At 57.6% G+C, this 13,885-nt stretch overlaps 2 protein-coding genes across 5 annotated transcripts in view; one reads left to right on the forward strand and one right to left on the reverse strand.

Moving 5' to 3' along the window:
- Positions 1 to 559: 559 nt before the first annotated feature.
- On the forward strand, positions 560 to 4,904 carry G6PC3 (glucose-6-phosphatase catalytic subunit 3). Its single transcript, XM_029927827.1, has 6 exons — positions 560 to 929; positions 2,808 to 2,914; positions 3,295 to 3,385; positions 3,569 to 3,687; positions 3,874 to 4,015; positions 4,252 to 4,904. Exons 1-6 carry the CDS (start codon positions 712 to 714, stop codon positions 4,613 to 4,615), a joined length of 1,041 nt encoding a protein of 346 aa, XP_029783687.1. The 5' UTR covers positions 560 to 711; the 3' UTR covers positions 4,616 to 4,904.
- A 1,902-nt stretch (positions 4,905 to 6,806) lies between these two features.
- HDAC5 (histone deacetylase 5) overlaps positions 6,807 to 13,885 on the reverse strand; it is a 31,266-nt gene continuing 24,187 nt past the window's right edge. For all 4 annotated transcript variants that reach the window (XM_029927321.1, XM_029927320.1, XM_029927319.1 and 1 more), the window contains 14 exons: positions 13,503 to 13,668; positions 12,603 to 12,736; positions 11,862 to 11,982; positions 11,360 to 11,409; positions 11,098 to 11,205; positions 10,634 to 10,689; positions 10,400 to 10,487; positions 9,124 to 9,243; positions 8,769 to 8,866; positions 8,494 to 8,612; positions 7,701 to 7,834; positions 7,309 to 7,393; positions 7,006 to 7,171; positions 6,807 to 6,928 (listed from right to left, as the gene is read on the reverse strand). In XM_029927321.1, coding sequence (XP_029783181.1) covers positions 6,889 to 6,928; positions 7,006 to 7,171; positions 7,309 to 7,393; positions 7,701 to 7,834; positions 8,494 to 8,612; positions 8,769 to 8,866; positions 9,124 to 9,243; positions 10,400 to 10,487; positions 10,634 to 10,689; positions 11,098 to 11,205; positions 11,360 to 11,409; positions 11,862 to 11,982; positions 12,603 to 12,736; positions 13,503 to 13,668 — 1,485 coding nt within the window. In that variant the 3' untranslated portion in view covers positions 6,807 to 6,888. The remainder of the gene's footprint in view (positions 6,929 to 7,005; positions 7,172 to 7,308; positions 7,394 to 7,700; positions 7,835 to 8,493; positions 8,613 to 8,768; positions 8,867 to 9,123; positions 9,244 to 10,399; positions 10,488 to 10,633; positions 10,690 to 11,097; positions 11,206 to 11,359; positions 11,410 to 11,861; positions 11,983 to 12,602; positions 12,737 to 13,502; positions 13,669 to 13,885) is intronic.

Below are 13,885 nucleotides of genomic sequence, written 5' to 3' on the forward strand. Positions count from 1 at the left end.
CTGTCAGCTTCCAAATCAATAGCAGATGAATTCGGGCGAGAGATTCTCGGGCTGGGGTAGCGAGGCAAAGGCTGATCAGCGGTCTCAAAATTTAGAGTCCCGCTTTAGCGCCGACCGGAGATGCCTGACTCCTCCGAGGAGGGAGTGTCCGTAGCCCGCTCTCCAAGAAATCTCAGAATATCTTTGGAGGGTAGCGGTACGGGAGAAAAGAGAGATCGGGTCTGGAAGGAATCCTGACCTTGGAGATTACACATCCATCTTCGCAGCAGCAAAGCAAGAACCCTGGGTACATCGCCCACCCGCAGGTTAGTCCTTCCTTTGACCCGGAACAGCAGCGGGCGCCGACTCTGCGCCCTATGCCCACGTGCCGGCAACAGCGGCCACGTGGGGCTCTGCGGAAACGCCTTCGCAAAGATTTGTCCCCTGCGCTGCCCAGTAGAAAGGAACACCCGAGAGGAGCACTGAAGGAAACCGTACCGGCTAGAGGCCCGGCTCGCGCGATTCTGGGACTCCCGGACGGGGTGGGAGGGGTTGGGGTAGGGGCGGGGCTTTGTCGACCGCTGGCGGGGGGCGGGGCCTAGGGCTCTGAAAGGTGGGTTTTGGCCAGCTGTTGGGGAGCTGCTTCCTCTTCTCCGAGGCTTCTCCGAGGCTTCTCCTCGGCTTCCACCTGAGAGTAAACCCCCTCCTGGCCCGGCCCGGCCCTGGGTCGCCATGGAGTCCACGCTGGGCGCGGGCATCGTGATGGCCGAGGCGCTGCAGACCCAGCTGCCTTGGCTGGAAAACGTGTGGCTCTGGGTCACCTTTCTGGGCGATCCCAAGAGCCTCTTTCTGTTCTACTTCCCCGCGGCCTACTACGCCTCCCGCCGCGTGGGCATCGCAGTGCTCTGGATCAGCCTCATCACCGAGTGGCTCAACCTCGTCTTCAAGTGGTGAGCCACCGAAGCCCTCCCTCGGCGCCCCCGTCCCCCACCCCTAAGGGCCCTGAGTCCTGGGCAAGCCCTGATCTCCTTCAGCAGGTGCCTTTAAGGCTCTGACCACCCCCACCACCCTTCCCCACTGAACCCATGTCCTTAAGATTTCTTCCCTACCCCTGGGCCCCTGACTTTTTCCTTTGAGCATCTTCATGCATTTTGGACTCAGAGCCCCCATCTTACTCATTAGACCAGTGTTTCTCAAACAGGCCTGATGGGAGAAATCACCTAAAGGCTGCGTTTAAAATGCAAATACCTCATCCCACCTCAGACATACTGACTTAGAAATTTCAGGGAAGGGGTTGGGAATCCGTTTTTTAAAAAGTATCTGCAGTGACTTCAGTAGCAAAAAGTCCTCCTTCTCAGCTCACTCATTCATCTATTCATTCATTTACTTGACATAGTTGTTAAGAAGCATGGTTTGTGCCAGCCTTCACACTAGCTGCTAAGGACAGAGAAGGTTCGATATTTAAGGTGCGTTTCCCAGAACCTGACCAGCAGCATAGGAAGCACTAGAAAACTTGCTAGCAATGCAAGATCTCAGGCCCCAGGCCAGAACTTCTGAATCAGAATCTGCATTTTAACATGGACCTCAGGTGGTTCAGAGTGCGCGGTAAAGCTTGAAAAGCACTGCCTTCCAGGGAATGCTTTTCTCTTCTTCTCTCCTCCATTCACCAGTAGGCTCTTCACACAGACTTAGACACCAGCAATGCCAGGCGAGTGGGTGGAGCCCTTGGTACTTATCTCTTTGTGCCACCTGGTCTCTGTTGGGTGCAGAGGAGAGCTGTTCCTCCCCTCACCTCAACGTCTGCTGCCTGGGGGAGGAAAGGGAGTTCACAGGAGACCCTTGAATGGGCTGGAATGACTTGCTGAAAAACCAAATAGGAATTACCTTCCCTCCCACTCTTCTCTGCAAGGGCTTCATTCCTCCTGAAAACAGAAAAGCAACTGTCTGCTCATTTCCTTCTTGCTTAATTGCCCTTTGCTTTGTACTCTCTCTCCGCTCAAAGTCTGTATAAGCGTCACCCTCTACTGTCCCCGACAAGAGAGACCACCCCTTTCGGTGGACACTCTCAATGCCCCTGCCCCCCCCACCCCCCGCTAATGACAAAGCCCCTATTCATTTCTGAAGTGTGTTTTGAGCACCTGGTGGGTGAACCTAATGGTGAGGAGACACACGTCCCTTTGCTCCCTTCGCTCCTCCTCCAGCAGCATCTTTCTGCTGTCCTACCTTTATCTCTTTCTGGCCACAGCAGCCGGACCTCTTCAGGATGCGGTTTCCCAGGGTCCAGCGAAGCACCTGGTAGGCCAGGGGACTTTGAACTTTTTGTCCTCCTTATTCTTCCTCAGCCTCTTCTGTCCATTTCCCACTCCTATTCTCAAACGTGAGAGACTCACCCAAGGAGTTCACATGTAGGTAATTCAGGCTGGAATTTGGGAACTGGAGAGAGGAAGAAGCAGAAAGGTCAGAGTCTGGGAGCAAAAGAGTCAAGTCCTGGGCTCTCTAGGAATGAGAAGAACAGAGCTGGCCCTGCAGTGGGAGGGGCAAGAGCGGGACTAGTGAGCATTTCAGAGTGTGCACGCGCATACACACACCACACACACACACACACACACACACACACACGATCTCTTGCCTCCTATCACTTCTTTAAAGATAGCGTGCGTTCTCCTGTTACAAGGTAAAAACTCATGGCAAGGTAATGCACAGAATGGGGCTCCCTTCCCGACTCCACCCTGCAGGCTCTCCAGAGTACTCCCAGGGATCCTTCTGCTCCTACCTGCTCTCCTGGCTGCATGCGCATACAATGTCATCTTCCTTCTGTTCTCTTCTAGGCTTCTGTTTGGAGACAGGCCCTTCTGGTGGATCCATGAGTCTGGCTACTACAGCCAGGCCCCAGCCCAGGTCCACCAGTTCCCTGCTTCTTGTGAAACTGGTCCAGGTGGGAAGCCCTAAAACTCCCTGTCCCAGTGTGGTTGAGGTTCGGTGAGTGTTTCAGAGTATACTTCTCAGTCGGGGTGGCCTAACCGGAGGCTCTCTGTAATTGACCCGGAGAGCAAAGAAACCCCCGGAAGACTGAGTTGAATTCCGGAAGGAGGGCACCCTGCCGGAGTGCCAGCGGCCCACCTTGTTTGGAGTAGGTCCCAGAGACACGGGTCAAAGCAGGAGCCTGAGAGCAGTGGCTTCAGGCAGAGGTGAAGAAAGCTTCAGGGCAGAGAGAGCTGTGGACCAGTGCAGGGGGTGGGCACCTGGGTTTAGCTATTGCCAGGGGCTTCTGGGTTCCACCCTCATCTTCTCACCTCAATCTGGATCTTCCGGTAGGCAGTCCTTCTGGACACTGCATGATCACAGGAGCAGCGCTCTGGCCCATAATGACTGCCATCTCTTCCCATGTGGCCACTCGGGCCCACAGGTACACGGTGGCATTGCCTACCGATGGGGTCAGGGGTGATGGTGTCCTGGACCCAAAACACCCAGCAGCAGGGCGGCCTGGGAGCTGGAGTTCTGGGGACCCCGGGGCCTTGGTGCTTGGGTGCTGAGGGAAGCCAAGCTGTATGCGGACACCGCCTGAACCATTTGCTTTTCTTCTTCACAGCCGCTGGGTAAGGGCAATACCTAGCCTGGCTTACTGCACCTTCCTACTGGCAGTCGGCCTGTCCCGGGTCTTCCTCTTAGCACACTTCCCCCACCAGGTGCTGGCTGGCCTAATAACTGGTGAGCAACTGAAGCAACAGGGTGGGCCTACAGGGTGCCACTGGCCGTGGGAGGACCAGTATAGGATCCTCCCATTGTACAGCTGACCTCAAGCCCCTTTTATGCCTTATTTCATCAAGTTGCCCTACAGCTCAGGGAGGTCATATCCCCAAACTCCTTGAAGTTGCTGTCACCCTACTACCCTAGGTGCTATACTGGGCTGGCTGATGGCCCCCAAGGTACCCATGGAGCGGGAGCTAAGTTTCTACGGATTGACCTCACTGGCCCTCTTGCTGGGTGCCAGCCTCATCTACTGGACCCTCTTTACGCTGGGCCTGGATCTTTCTTGGTAAGTCCTGCTTTGAAGCTTGGGCAGGCCAGGGCCCGTTTTGCCTCACCTGTACCTAGCCTGGTTGGGTCCCTGGTTTGGTGTAGCCAAAAAGGAACACGTGACCTGTTCACAAACACAGACTCTCCTGGGGTCACAGCGCAACATGGGGGTAGACGCCAAAGGGCTGAGAGCCAGTGGCCCTCTAGGTTCCAGGGGAGAATGTCTCTCCTGCAAAGGCCCCCTCCTCCCCACAGGTCCATCAGTCTGGCCTCGAAGTGGTGTGAGCGGCCTGAGTGGGTGCACTTGGATAGCCGGCCCTTTGCCTCCCTGAGCCGTGACTCAGGGGCCGCCCTGGGTCTGGGCATTGCCCTGCACTCTCCCTGCTATGCCCAGGTACGGCGAGCATACCTGGGACATGGCCAGAAGGTAGTCTGTCTTGTGCTGGCCATGGGGCTGCTGGGCCCCTTGGACTGGCTGGGCTACCCACCTCAGATCAGCCTTTTCTACATCTTCAATTTCCTCAAGTACACCCTCTGGCCATGCCTCGTCCTGGCCCTTGTGCCCTGGGTGGTGCACACGTTCAGTGCCCAGGAACTACCGCCCATCCGCTCCTCCTGACTTCAAGTGCCTCCTGTTGCCACTTGCTCCCCCCACCTCCCCACCCCAAAGCCAACACTCTGTGACCTCCCCACTCCGGGAGGCAGCCCCATCGCCTTCCAGCTCCCAACAGGACCTGGTCATCTTCAGTCTCCCACTTCTCCACCATCTGGTCTTTGCCCCCAAAAATGTTGGTCCTCTTGCCTTCCCCTCTGAGTCCCCAGAGAGCCAAGACAACATCAAGACCACTGGGCTCCTGTAACACTGTGCGGGGCCTCAGGGAGGCCCCAATAAAGGCCCTTGAATACTTCTGGATTCCTTTCTTGCCTATGCGCACATTTCCATTGAACTTGCCTGTGTGTGTGCAAGTAAGACCCTTGCCAGGCCACCTGTTCTGCACCAACCCCCCACCATTCCCACAGAGACCCTCAGCCTGGGCCCAGCATCGCCACCTAGGCCACAGGAGAGGTCCCGGAAGATGCTGTGGCTACATTCAGTGAAACCTCATCTTTAATCTACAGGACAGAGACTCTGCTCCCTCCCGCCCCAGCCTCCTGTTTCCTCAGTTGGTTAGTCCAGGGACTGGAGAAAAGAAGAGCAGGTTCTTTGGCCAGGGTAGGGACTGAGAACGTCTAGTCCATTTGGAAGCCCAGAGAAGAGAGACATCAGCCCCAGAAGGCACTGCCAGAAACAAGTTTATTTACATAAGGACACACAGTGTAACAGATTACAAAATTCTTAACTGAAATCCATATCCAGGGAGACAAAAGCAAGGAGTAGGTTTACATGAGAACCAGACCAGCCATGGGGAGAGGGAGAGTTAAGGGGCCTGGAGCTGGGGCTCGGCAGGGGGAGATCTGGTACACTAGGCCTAGCCTGTCTGCACTCCCCCCCCCCCCGCCCCAGGAAGATCTAGAACACGCGAACAACACGCAAGACACAAGCACACAATGAGCCAGTGGTGGTGGGACTCCTGCCACTCCCCTGGCTCCCTTAACCCTACTCAGGCCCCCATTAGGATAATATGTAAACAGACTGGGGGAGGGGCGGTGGGCCTCAGGATGGGGTGGAAAGGAAGTATATGTGGTGCGGAGAGGGAGATGGAGGACGACTCAGCCCCTTAGGAGCCGCTTCCCATCTTTGGTTTCCAACAGGCTAGGCAGCATTCTCTAGAAGCCTTGCGGGCCCCCAGCCCCTCCTGGTCTTAGTTCCCTTGGGCTAGTGGCCAGCAAAGGAAGCCCAGGAGGAAGGGAAGCTATAGCGGAGGACAGACTCTTGGGTTCCTGGGTTCTGGCCCTGCCCCCTTCTAGATCACACCCCCCCCCCACCACCATCCCCAGGCTTCAAAGTAAAAGGCTTCAGGAGGGAGGTGGGCCACTGACCACTGGATAGCTGGGGAAATCTGGTTCTGAACAGCAGGGGGGCCCTCCCTGGCCTGGCACGCCCTCCCCCTGTAGGGGCCCCCTCCCACTCCCCCAGGCCGTGCCAGCAGAGGGGCAGGGAAGCCAACAGAGGAAGGTGGAGAGCAGGCCTGGTTCTAAGGCTCCTCCTGATCCCCCAGAACCCAGGAGTCCAGCCCCATCCCTCCCCACACACTTAGACCCTCTTCAGCCCCTGGGAAGGGGAATCAGGCCCTGAGGACCGTGAGGCAAGACGGCCCTGCCCACAGACCACACGATCACACCCCAGGGCACAAGTCTTCCCTTGGTGCTGAGGCCAGGAGAAAGGAGGAGGAGAAAGGGGTCTGTGCAGAGATGGCAGGGACAACAGAGACGGAAAAAAGAGTGGGGAACCACAGGGCAGGAACCCACCTCCCCTCCACTCTGTATCTTAGACTGCAGCAACCTTCCAGATCTCCCGCTGAGGTTGGAGAGGGGAGGAAGTTGAAATTAAGGCATTTCCCCCAAGTTAGCCAAGGCACCAACCTTATTGCTCTTTCCTCACTTAGACCCCCAAACTGAAAAGTACTACCTGGGCCCCATACCCACTTTAAGCTGGCCCAGGCTCCAAGGGAGAAAAGACAGAATGCAGGAAGGTGGGTGTGTGGCATGACATGGAGGTGACGCTGGAAAGGGCACCGCCATACCTTCCAGGGGGAAGCAAACTTCTAGAGCGGAGACGTGGGTCTCGCTGAGGGGAGTTGGCAGGGAGGTCTGAGGGCTCTGAGGTGCAGGGAGGGGGCGAGGCTGAGAGACCCACACGGCACACGCTGTTGAATGTGTGACTTTTTGTTTTTAATAGAAAAAATAAACAAAATCACAATGATGAAGCCCAGAGGGACGGGGGCCGGGGTGTCACAGGGCAGGCTCCTGTTCCATGGGCTCCTCTGCCGGCCTGTGGGGACAAGCACAGGGGGGGCGTTGAGGTGGTGGCACCAGTGTGGGGGAGGCAGGGGTCAGGAGGAACCTTACCTGGGGCTGTGCTCCCGGGCTGCAGCAGCCTGGGCCTGCTCGGCCCCCACCGACAGCAAGGCCATGGCGCTCACAGTCTCAGCCTCCTCTGTCTCACCCGCCTGGGCCTCCCGCAGGGAACGGCCTAGACCAGCAGCGAACCTCTGTACGCAGCTCCAGTGTTTGCCTAGGGACGAGGGGCAGACGGCCATCAGGGAGGACAGAAAGCATACACCGTCCCCAGCCCCTGGCGGGCCCACAAGCGTCTGCCCCCCGCTTAACACGCCGAGGTCTGAGCCTCTCTGCCTAAAAGTCCCCACGCACTCTGGATCTCGATGACTTTCTCTAGCGTGGCCACTGCGTTGATGTTGGGCTTTTGTTGCAAGACTGCCTCGTCCAAGGGCTGCAGCTGGCAGGGGAAAGAAGAGAAGGCTTATGGTGGGCCATGGGTGGTGGTGCCTTGGTCCTCTAGGCACCCCGTTCAGCCTCAACCGCCTCCCATAACAGGGGTAAACCGCTTTCTGGAGGAACCCCGAGTCAGAAAGCCCTCCCTAGCTGCCAGGTGTCTTTGGAACCCAGGAAAACCTTCTCAAGGGCTCTCAGGGCTGCTTGATCAGGAAAGGGGCCCTCCCTTGCTGGCCTCTCCCTGGCCCCTCACCATTCCCCCCCAACTCACTAGTCCACGCCCCCTCTCAGGGCCTCCCTGCACCCCTTACCTCCACGCTGAGCAGAGCTGAGACACAGGCCTCAGAGGCATCACAGATGGCGGTCAAGTCGTGGCCTCCCTCCAGGGCCAGCACCACTCGGCCCCCTGCCAGCGTCATCAGCTGCCTGGTTAAGTGGCCAAAACCTTTAGGGATGGGTGAAGGGAAGAAAACAAAATGGTTAAAAAAAAAAAAAAAAATCAAGAGAAGTAAGAAAAGAGAGCAAAAGAAACGTAAGAGGTGGAACAAATAGTGTGAAATAAGATGGTAGACTGAAACCCAAATATCTATCCATGATAGAATTCAATGTCAGTGGACTGAATGCTCCATTAAAAGCAAAACAGACTAGGGGCACCTGACTGGCTCAGTAGGCAGGGCATGCGGCTCTTGATCTCAGGGTCATGAGTTCGAGCCCCACATTAGGTGTAGTGATTGCTTAAACAAATAAACTTTTTAAAAATCTTAATAAATACAGACAAAACAGAACGGATGGGCTAAAAAAAATCCAATTATGTCATAAGAAGCACCACTGAAACACAGGGGCCAACAAGTTCCATCCCTAGGACTCTGGGAGGAGATCTATCCTCTGCTACACCTCACCCACAGGCTTGCCCCCGCCCCACCCCAAGGCCAAGGTTGGCAGAGGGAGAGCGGGAAGCCCCTGCCAAGATGATCCCAAGTTTTGGACCTGCCTCCCAGCCTTCCTCCTCCCAATCTCCTCAATGCCAGTCTCTTCCTGCTCCATGTCCCCACTCAACCCCATCCTCACTGCTCCATGCCCTCCCTCAACCCCCCAGCAGCTCACATCTGGCGGTGACAGAGTAGCCACCCAGTGGAGACAGGTGTCCCTCAACAGCATCAAACCCGGCAGAGACCAGGACCACGTCAGGTGAGAACTCGTGGGCAATGGGCATCACCACTGTCCTGCAAAGGGAGGGCCCAAGCTGACCCTGGCAGGTGGCTAGGCCAGGCCTCTCCCCTCACTGTGCTCCCCCCCACCAGGGACAAGCCCCCTCACCCACACCAACCTGAGTGCCCTCTGTCCCTCCCACCACCCCCTCGGCCCTTCTCAGTCCCCACCTGAAGGCCGTTAGGTACTCCACATCTCCGATGGGGGGATCCACACCTCCCGTCCATGCCACGTTCACATTGTACCCCACTCCTGGCCCTCCGCCAACCTGGCAGCATGGTGGGGGAGGGTTATTCTCCCTGCCTGGGGATCCCAGATATCAGCCCCAACCTCAGCCCTGGTTCCGGCCCTTACTCCACTCACTGCGGCTCTTCATGGAGGGACAGTTGGCCTGCGTGCTCCTCCCGCCAGGAATCCCCACTCCCTGGATATCAGCACCACCACAGGCCTCCAGGGCTCCCTGCTAGGTCCCATTCTGCTACCTAGTCAAGGGGCCCCACATTTGACAGAGCCCAGGAATTATACCTCTTCAGGAGCCCCAGAGCCTGGAAAGAAGTTCCCGTTGTCATAGCGATGCAGGGAAATGTAGAGCACAGAGGGGTCATTGTAAAATGCTTGCTGGGTGCCATTGCCGTGGTGAATGTCCTAGTCGGGAGATGCGGAAGCATCGGAAAAAAGGCCCAGTCTCAGGGCGCCCGGGCGGGTCCATTGGTTAAGCAGCCGACTTTGGTTCCGGTCATGATCTCACAATTTGTGAGTTCGAGCCCCGTATCCAGCTCTGTGCGGACAGCTCAGAGCTTGGAGCCTGCTTCAGATTCTGTGTCTCCCTCTCTCTCTGACCCTCCCCCACTCACACTCTGAGTCTCTCTCTCTCTCTCTCAAAAATAAATAAATGTTAAAAAAAAAAGCCCCAGTGTCTCGCTGCAAGGTCAAAATTCCACTTGCCCCCCACCTCCACCCTATGGTGAACTCTAGGGGTGCAGGGCAGCGGGTTCTGCTCATAACAGTATCACCCCACACCTCCCTCTACCCAGGGTCTGTGGGCCAGGCCACAGCACGGTGCAGAAGAGATACAGAGCCATAGGACGAATATGGTGGCTCTCCCCGCACCATTCTCTCCAACAGCATGGAGGCTAGTAAGGAACTCAAAGCAGATGCACTCTGAAGACCCCAACATTTACAAGAATTTTTAGGCCAAAGTTGGGCTTCCAAGAATCCTCGCCATTGATGAGCACTGCTCCGGGCTACTTCCCAGTTACGGGGAGCGGTGGGTGCCTTGCCCTCTGCTGTGCGAGGTTGAGAAGCGGTGCCCAGTAGCAAGAGCAGAAGTTTGAGGCCAAAAGGTCTCACGCGAAGCACAGTGCCAGTACCCCAAACTATGTGACTTTGGTTGGCTGTTTCACCCAACAGCTCAGTGTCTCCACTGATAGAAACGGACATCCTAACTCCTACTACTCGAGATGCCCATGAGCAGTACCATGCGCCCTGGCACACAGTCGGCCCACAGGCGAAGGTGCCTCTGGCAATGGTGGTTATCAGTCTATATTGTTCAAAGTAGAAAGTCTCGGTTGCTTGAGGCTACAAGGTCGGGGCCAAGGTGGACGGGGGTAAGACCACTTTTGAGTCTCTCTTAGCAAGGAGGGAGCCCATGGGAGTGGGATGGCTGGGCAGCTGCTCCAGCAGGAAGATAAAAGGTAAGTCATCAGGCCCAGCAGCAGCGCGGGCACCCGAGGAGGAGGTGGTAGTATTGGGGTGAGGCCTTCCTGAAGGCTGACCCTGGTCCCACCAGCCCACTGCCTACCCAGTCCACGATGAGAACCTTGCCCACGTTCAGCTTCTGCTGCAGGAGTTTGGCTGTGATGGCTACAGAGTTGAAGAAGCAGAATCCCCTGGTGGGTGTGGGGAGAGAAGGATGGGGGAGGTCAGCTTTAGTGGATGTTTGCCGCACTACCAAAACACACACAGCAGCTCAGCTAGAGGGAGAGGGGAAGGGAGGAGGGCAGCGGGCCCAGGGCAGGGTGGGCGTGGCACTCACATGGCTGTGGATTCCTCTGCATGGTGTCCTGGAGGCCGAATGATGGCGAATCCATTCTGAAGAGGGGCAGACACAGGGATGGAGATGACAGACAGACAGACAGGCAAGGTGGCCACGGAAGAGGTGGACCCAGAAGAGAGAAACACACACCAGGCAGGGAAGAGAATATGGATCAAAAATGTGCATCCTGCATGCTGGGAACACATCCACAGGCCACGTGGGCAGGAGGACACTGCCTCTGACCTTAAGAGCCCCCCGCAAGAACATCGAATATCAGTGCCTCTTTGCCACTCACCTCTCTAGCTGGCCCGGGAGCCATCACCTACGCCCCCGCCCCCCACTCTGGCACCTGAGAGGGAAGGGTGCCTGCTGGCTCAGGGCAAAGCCAAGGTAGCCCCTGTCCTCCGCCCCCTGAGGGTGCAGAACGAGGCCACATGGTGCCGAGGTCCCAGGTGCACACTCACCTTGAGCTCTCCTGCCGCCACCTTGAAAGCTAGCTCCACCAGGCAGCCCACAGCCATGCGCACTGCACTGGAGGAGTGCATCTCGTTCCACACTGTGTCACTGTCCACCTGCGGGGGCAGGAGAGCAGGCTTCAGCGTGCCCCCTGCAGGGGGAGGGCAAGAGTGGGGGTGGGCCAGCAGCCATGGTGGGCAGGTGGGTAGGGGGGTGGCCAAGAGCTGGGAGTGCCACCCATCCATCCCCACTGGCAGGTGCCCTACTCACCCCAATGCCCCCACAAGGCAGCACGGCGTACATCTTCTGGCTGATGGGGCCTGCAAGGATGAGCGACAAAGTTACTCCAGAAGTTGCCTTGACCGCCAAGGCTACAGGTTGGGGCCTGCAGAGGGCAGTGAGCTCCGTCCCAGAAAAAGGCGGCCAGACCCAAGCATAGGACAGGCCTCTGCTGCCCACGCCAGGTGGGAGATGTCTGTCCCCTCTCCTGGGGCACACACCTTACCGATGGGGCAGAAGGCAGGGAGAAAGGGGCACGATCGGTTAGGGAAAAGAGCGAAGCCCTCCCCCATCACTAAGCCTGACCTCCACCCTCCTGCAATGCAGCCCACCCATATGGCAGTCTGTGTGAATGGCGCCCCCTGGCGGTGTGCGATGGGCAGGTGAGCCTCCTCAGCCAGGGGGATGATCTGGGCCCACTGGGACCTAAGCTGCCGGCTTCCTTTCCCACCAGGGCAGCGGGTACGGCCCGGCCCCACGCCCACCAGCTCACCGAGCAGCTTCTTGCTGTCCAGCTTCTGTCGGTTGAGGGGGCTGGTCCCATAGAGCAGGGTGTGGTATTCGGAGTGCACCGTCTGGATCTCGTCCAGTGTGGCTTTGCGACCCCGGATCCGCTGTGTGGGGAGAGCGAGAGGGGAGGCTGGTGAGGGGGATGCACTGAAGGCCCAGCTCTCCCTGATGCTCAAGACCCCCTCTCTGTCCTACAGCCCGGGACACCTGAAGCCATTCTCTGGCCTGAGGAGATCCAAAGGAATTTGAGAAAGTACAGTAAGACCTTGGTTTCAGAGCATACTTTGTTCTGGAAACATGCTCGTAATCCAAAGCACTCATGTGTATCAAAGCGAATTTCAAGAACCGCTGGCTCAGTTGTGACCACGGGACGTTCGGCGTCATGGATGACTTGTATTGCAAGACGTCGCACGTTTATCAAGTTAAAATTTATCAGAAGCGTTTGCTTGTCTTGTGGCACACTCGCAGGACAAGTTCTTCACCATCCAAGGTTTTACTGTAGGCCCCGGCCCCCCACGGACCCCCATCCAAGACCACCCCCCATTTGGTGGGGTGCCAGTGGGCTATGAGGGCAGGGACCGAGAGGGGGCCGAGGAGACTGACCCTGAGGTCAGTAGTTGAAAGAAAAATGAGAAAGACCCAGAGAGAGGCCTTAGGGACGCAGAGACAAAGGCTTTTGCTGGATTTGAGTTGGGGGGGGTGTTGGAAGGAGAGGGTCCCTCACCTCGCACTTGCTAAGCAGGCCCGTCTCCTGCAGCCGGGACCAGATGCTCTGGATCCGGCCGGCGTGCTCAGGGTGCACGTGTGTGTTCCCGCACATGCACTGGTGCTTCAGCATGAACGTGTCATAGACCACACCTGGACCGGGGACACACCTGTCAGTCAGCACCGCTCTGGGCCACCTAGCCACAGCCACCCAGCTGCCTTCCCGCACACCCGCCCCTCTTTCTCCTGCGATTCCTTTCGGTTCCTTTCTCCCATCACCGCCAGTCAAAAGCCTCCCTGCTCCTCCAGCCTCAACTAGGCTGCTCCTGAATGATTATTTATTTATTTAGAGGGGAAGGGTGAGGAAGGAGGGGCACAGAGAGAAAGACAGAATCGCAAGCAGGCTGTGCGCTGTCAGAGCAGTCTGTTGTGGGGCTGGATCTCATGAACTTATGAGATCGTGACCTGAGCTGAAATCAAGAGTCAGATGCTCGACTGACTGAGCCACCCAGGTGCCCCACCCCCAGCGGTTTTGCTGTGGCCCCCTTCAGAGCACATCCACCTTTCCCCCTTCTGTCACAGCCCCTGTGTGCTGCTCCCCTAGCCCCCCCCCACCCCATTGGTGAGGCAGGACCATCCTAGGCCCCTGGGACCCCTCAGAGCCCAGCATAGGGCAGCTTCATGCGGAAACGCTTTCAGGAATGGACTGAGGCCTCACTTCTGACCCCACAGTGGGGAGGACAGAAGCTAGAAAGGTAATAACCAACTGGGACCATGAGCTCTCTTCACCCAGGGCCCCAAGGGTTTACGCGGCGATGGTGGCACACGAGTGGTCCCTCAGCGGGCCGCACAAGGCAAGACAAGATGCACAGGCACCCTGGCACCTGGTGGAAGGACAGCTGGAAGGGGTGGGGCTCACCTGTGGTGAAGAGATGCTTGGTGGGCTGGTCTGGGGGGCTCTTCATGCCCCCAGGGGCAGCAGGTGAGGACTGGGTGCGGCCCAGGGCCTGGTGGGGCACAGTGGCCAGGCTGAGGGGTGCCTGGTACACCTGAAGGGGCTGCAGCTGCTGGGCATCCGAGAACACCTGGGCAGGAGGAGAGGGGGAGGGAGCGTGGGTGAGACGGAAGTGAAGACAAACATCCTGGGGCCCCCATTCCAGCCCTTTTCTTCCGAACCTCCTCCTTCCCCCATCTCCTTCCACCAGGGATAGGAGGCACTCCAGCCTGCACCATCTCCACCTCCCGGGAGACTGGGGGGGCGGGGGCAGGGAGGGATGAGTCATGCCAGAGTAGCATTGAGGT

This window comes from Suricata suricatta, chromosome 17 (genome assembly GCF_006229205.1).
Source record: "Suricata suricatta isolate VVHF042 chromosome 17, meerkat_22Aug2017_6uvM2_HiC, whole genome shotgun sequence".
NCBI classification, from domain to species: domain Eukaryota; kingdom Metazoa; phylum Chordata; class Mammalia; order Carnivora; family Herpestidae; genus Suricata; species Suricata suricatta.

Bases quoted from the DNA above. Each gene is read 5' to 3' on its own strand.
- G6PC3 (XM_029927827.1), top strand. From the start codon at position 712: ATGGAGTCCACGCTGGGCGCGGGCATCGTGATGGCCGAGGCGCTGCAG. The intron at 3,688-3,873 runs GTGAGCAACTGA...CTACTACCCTAG, and splicing joins GCTGGCTGGCCTAATAACTG to GTGCTATACTGGGCTGGCTG. The intron at 4,016-4,251 runs GTAAGTCCTGCT...TCCTCCCCACAG, and splicing joins CTGGGCCTGGATCTTTCTTG to GTCCATCAGTCTGGCCTCGA.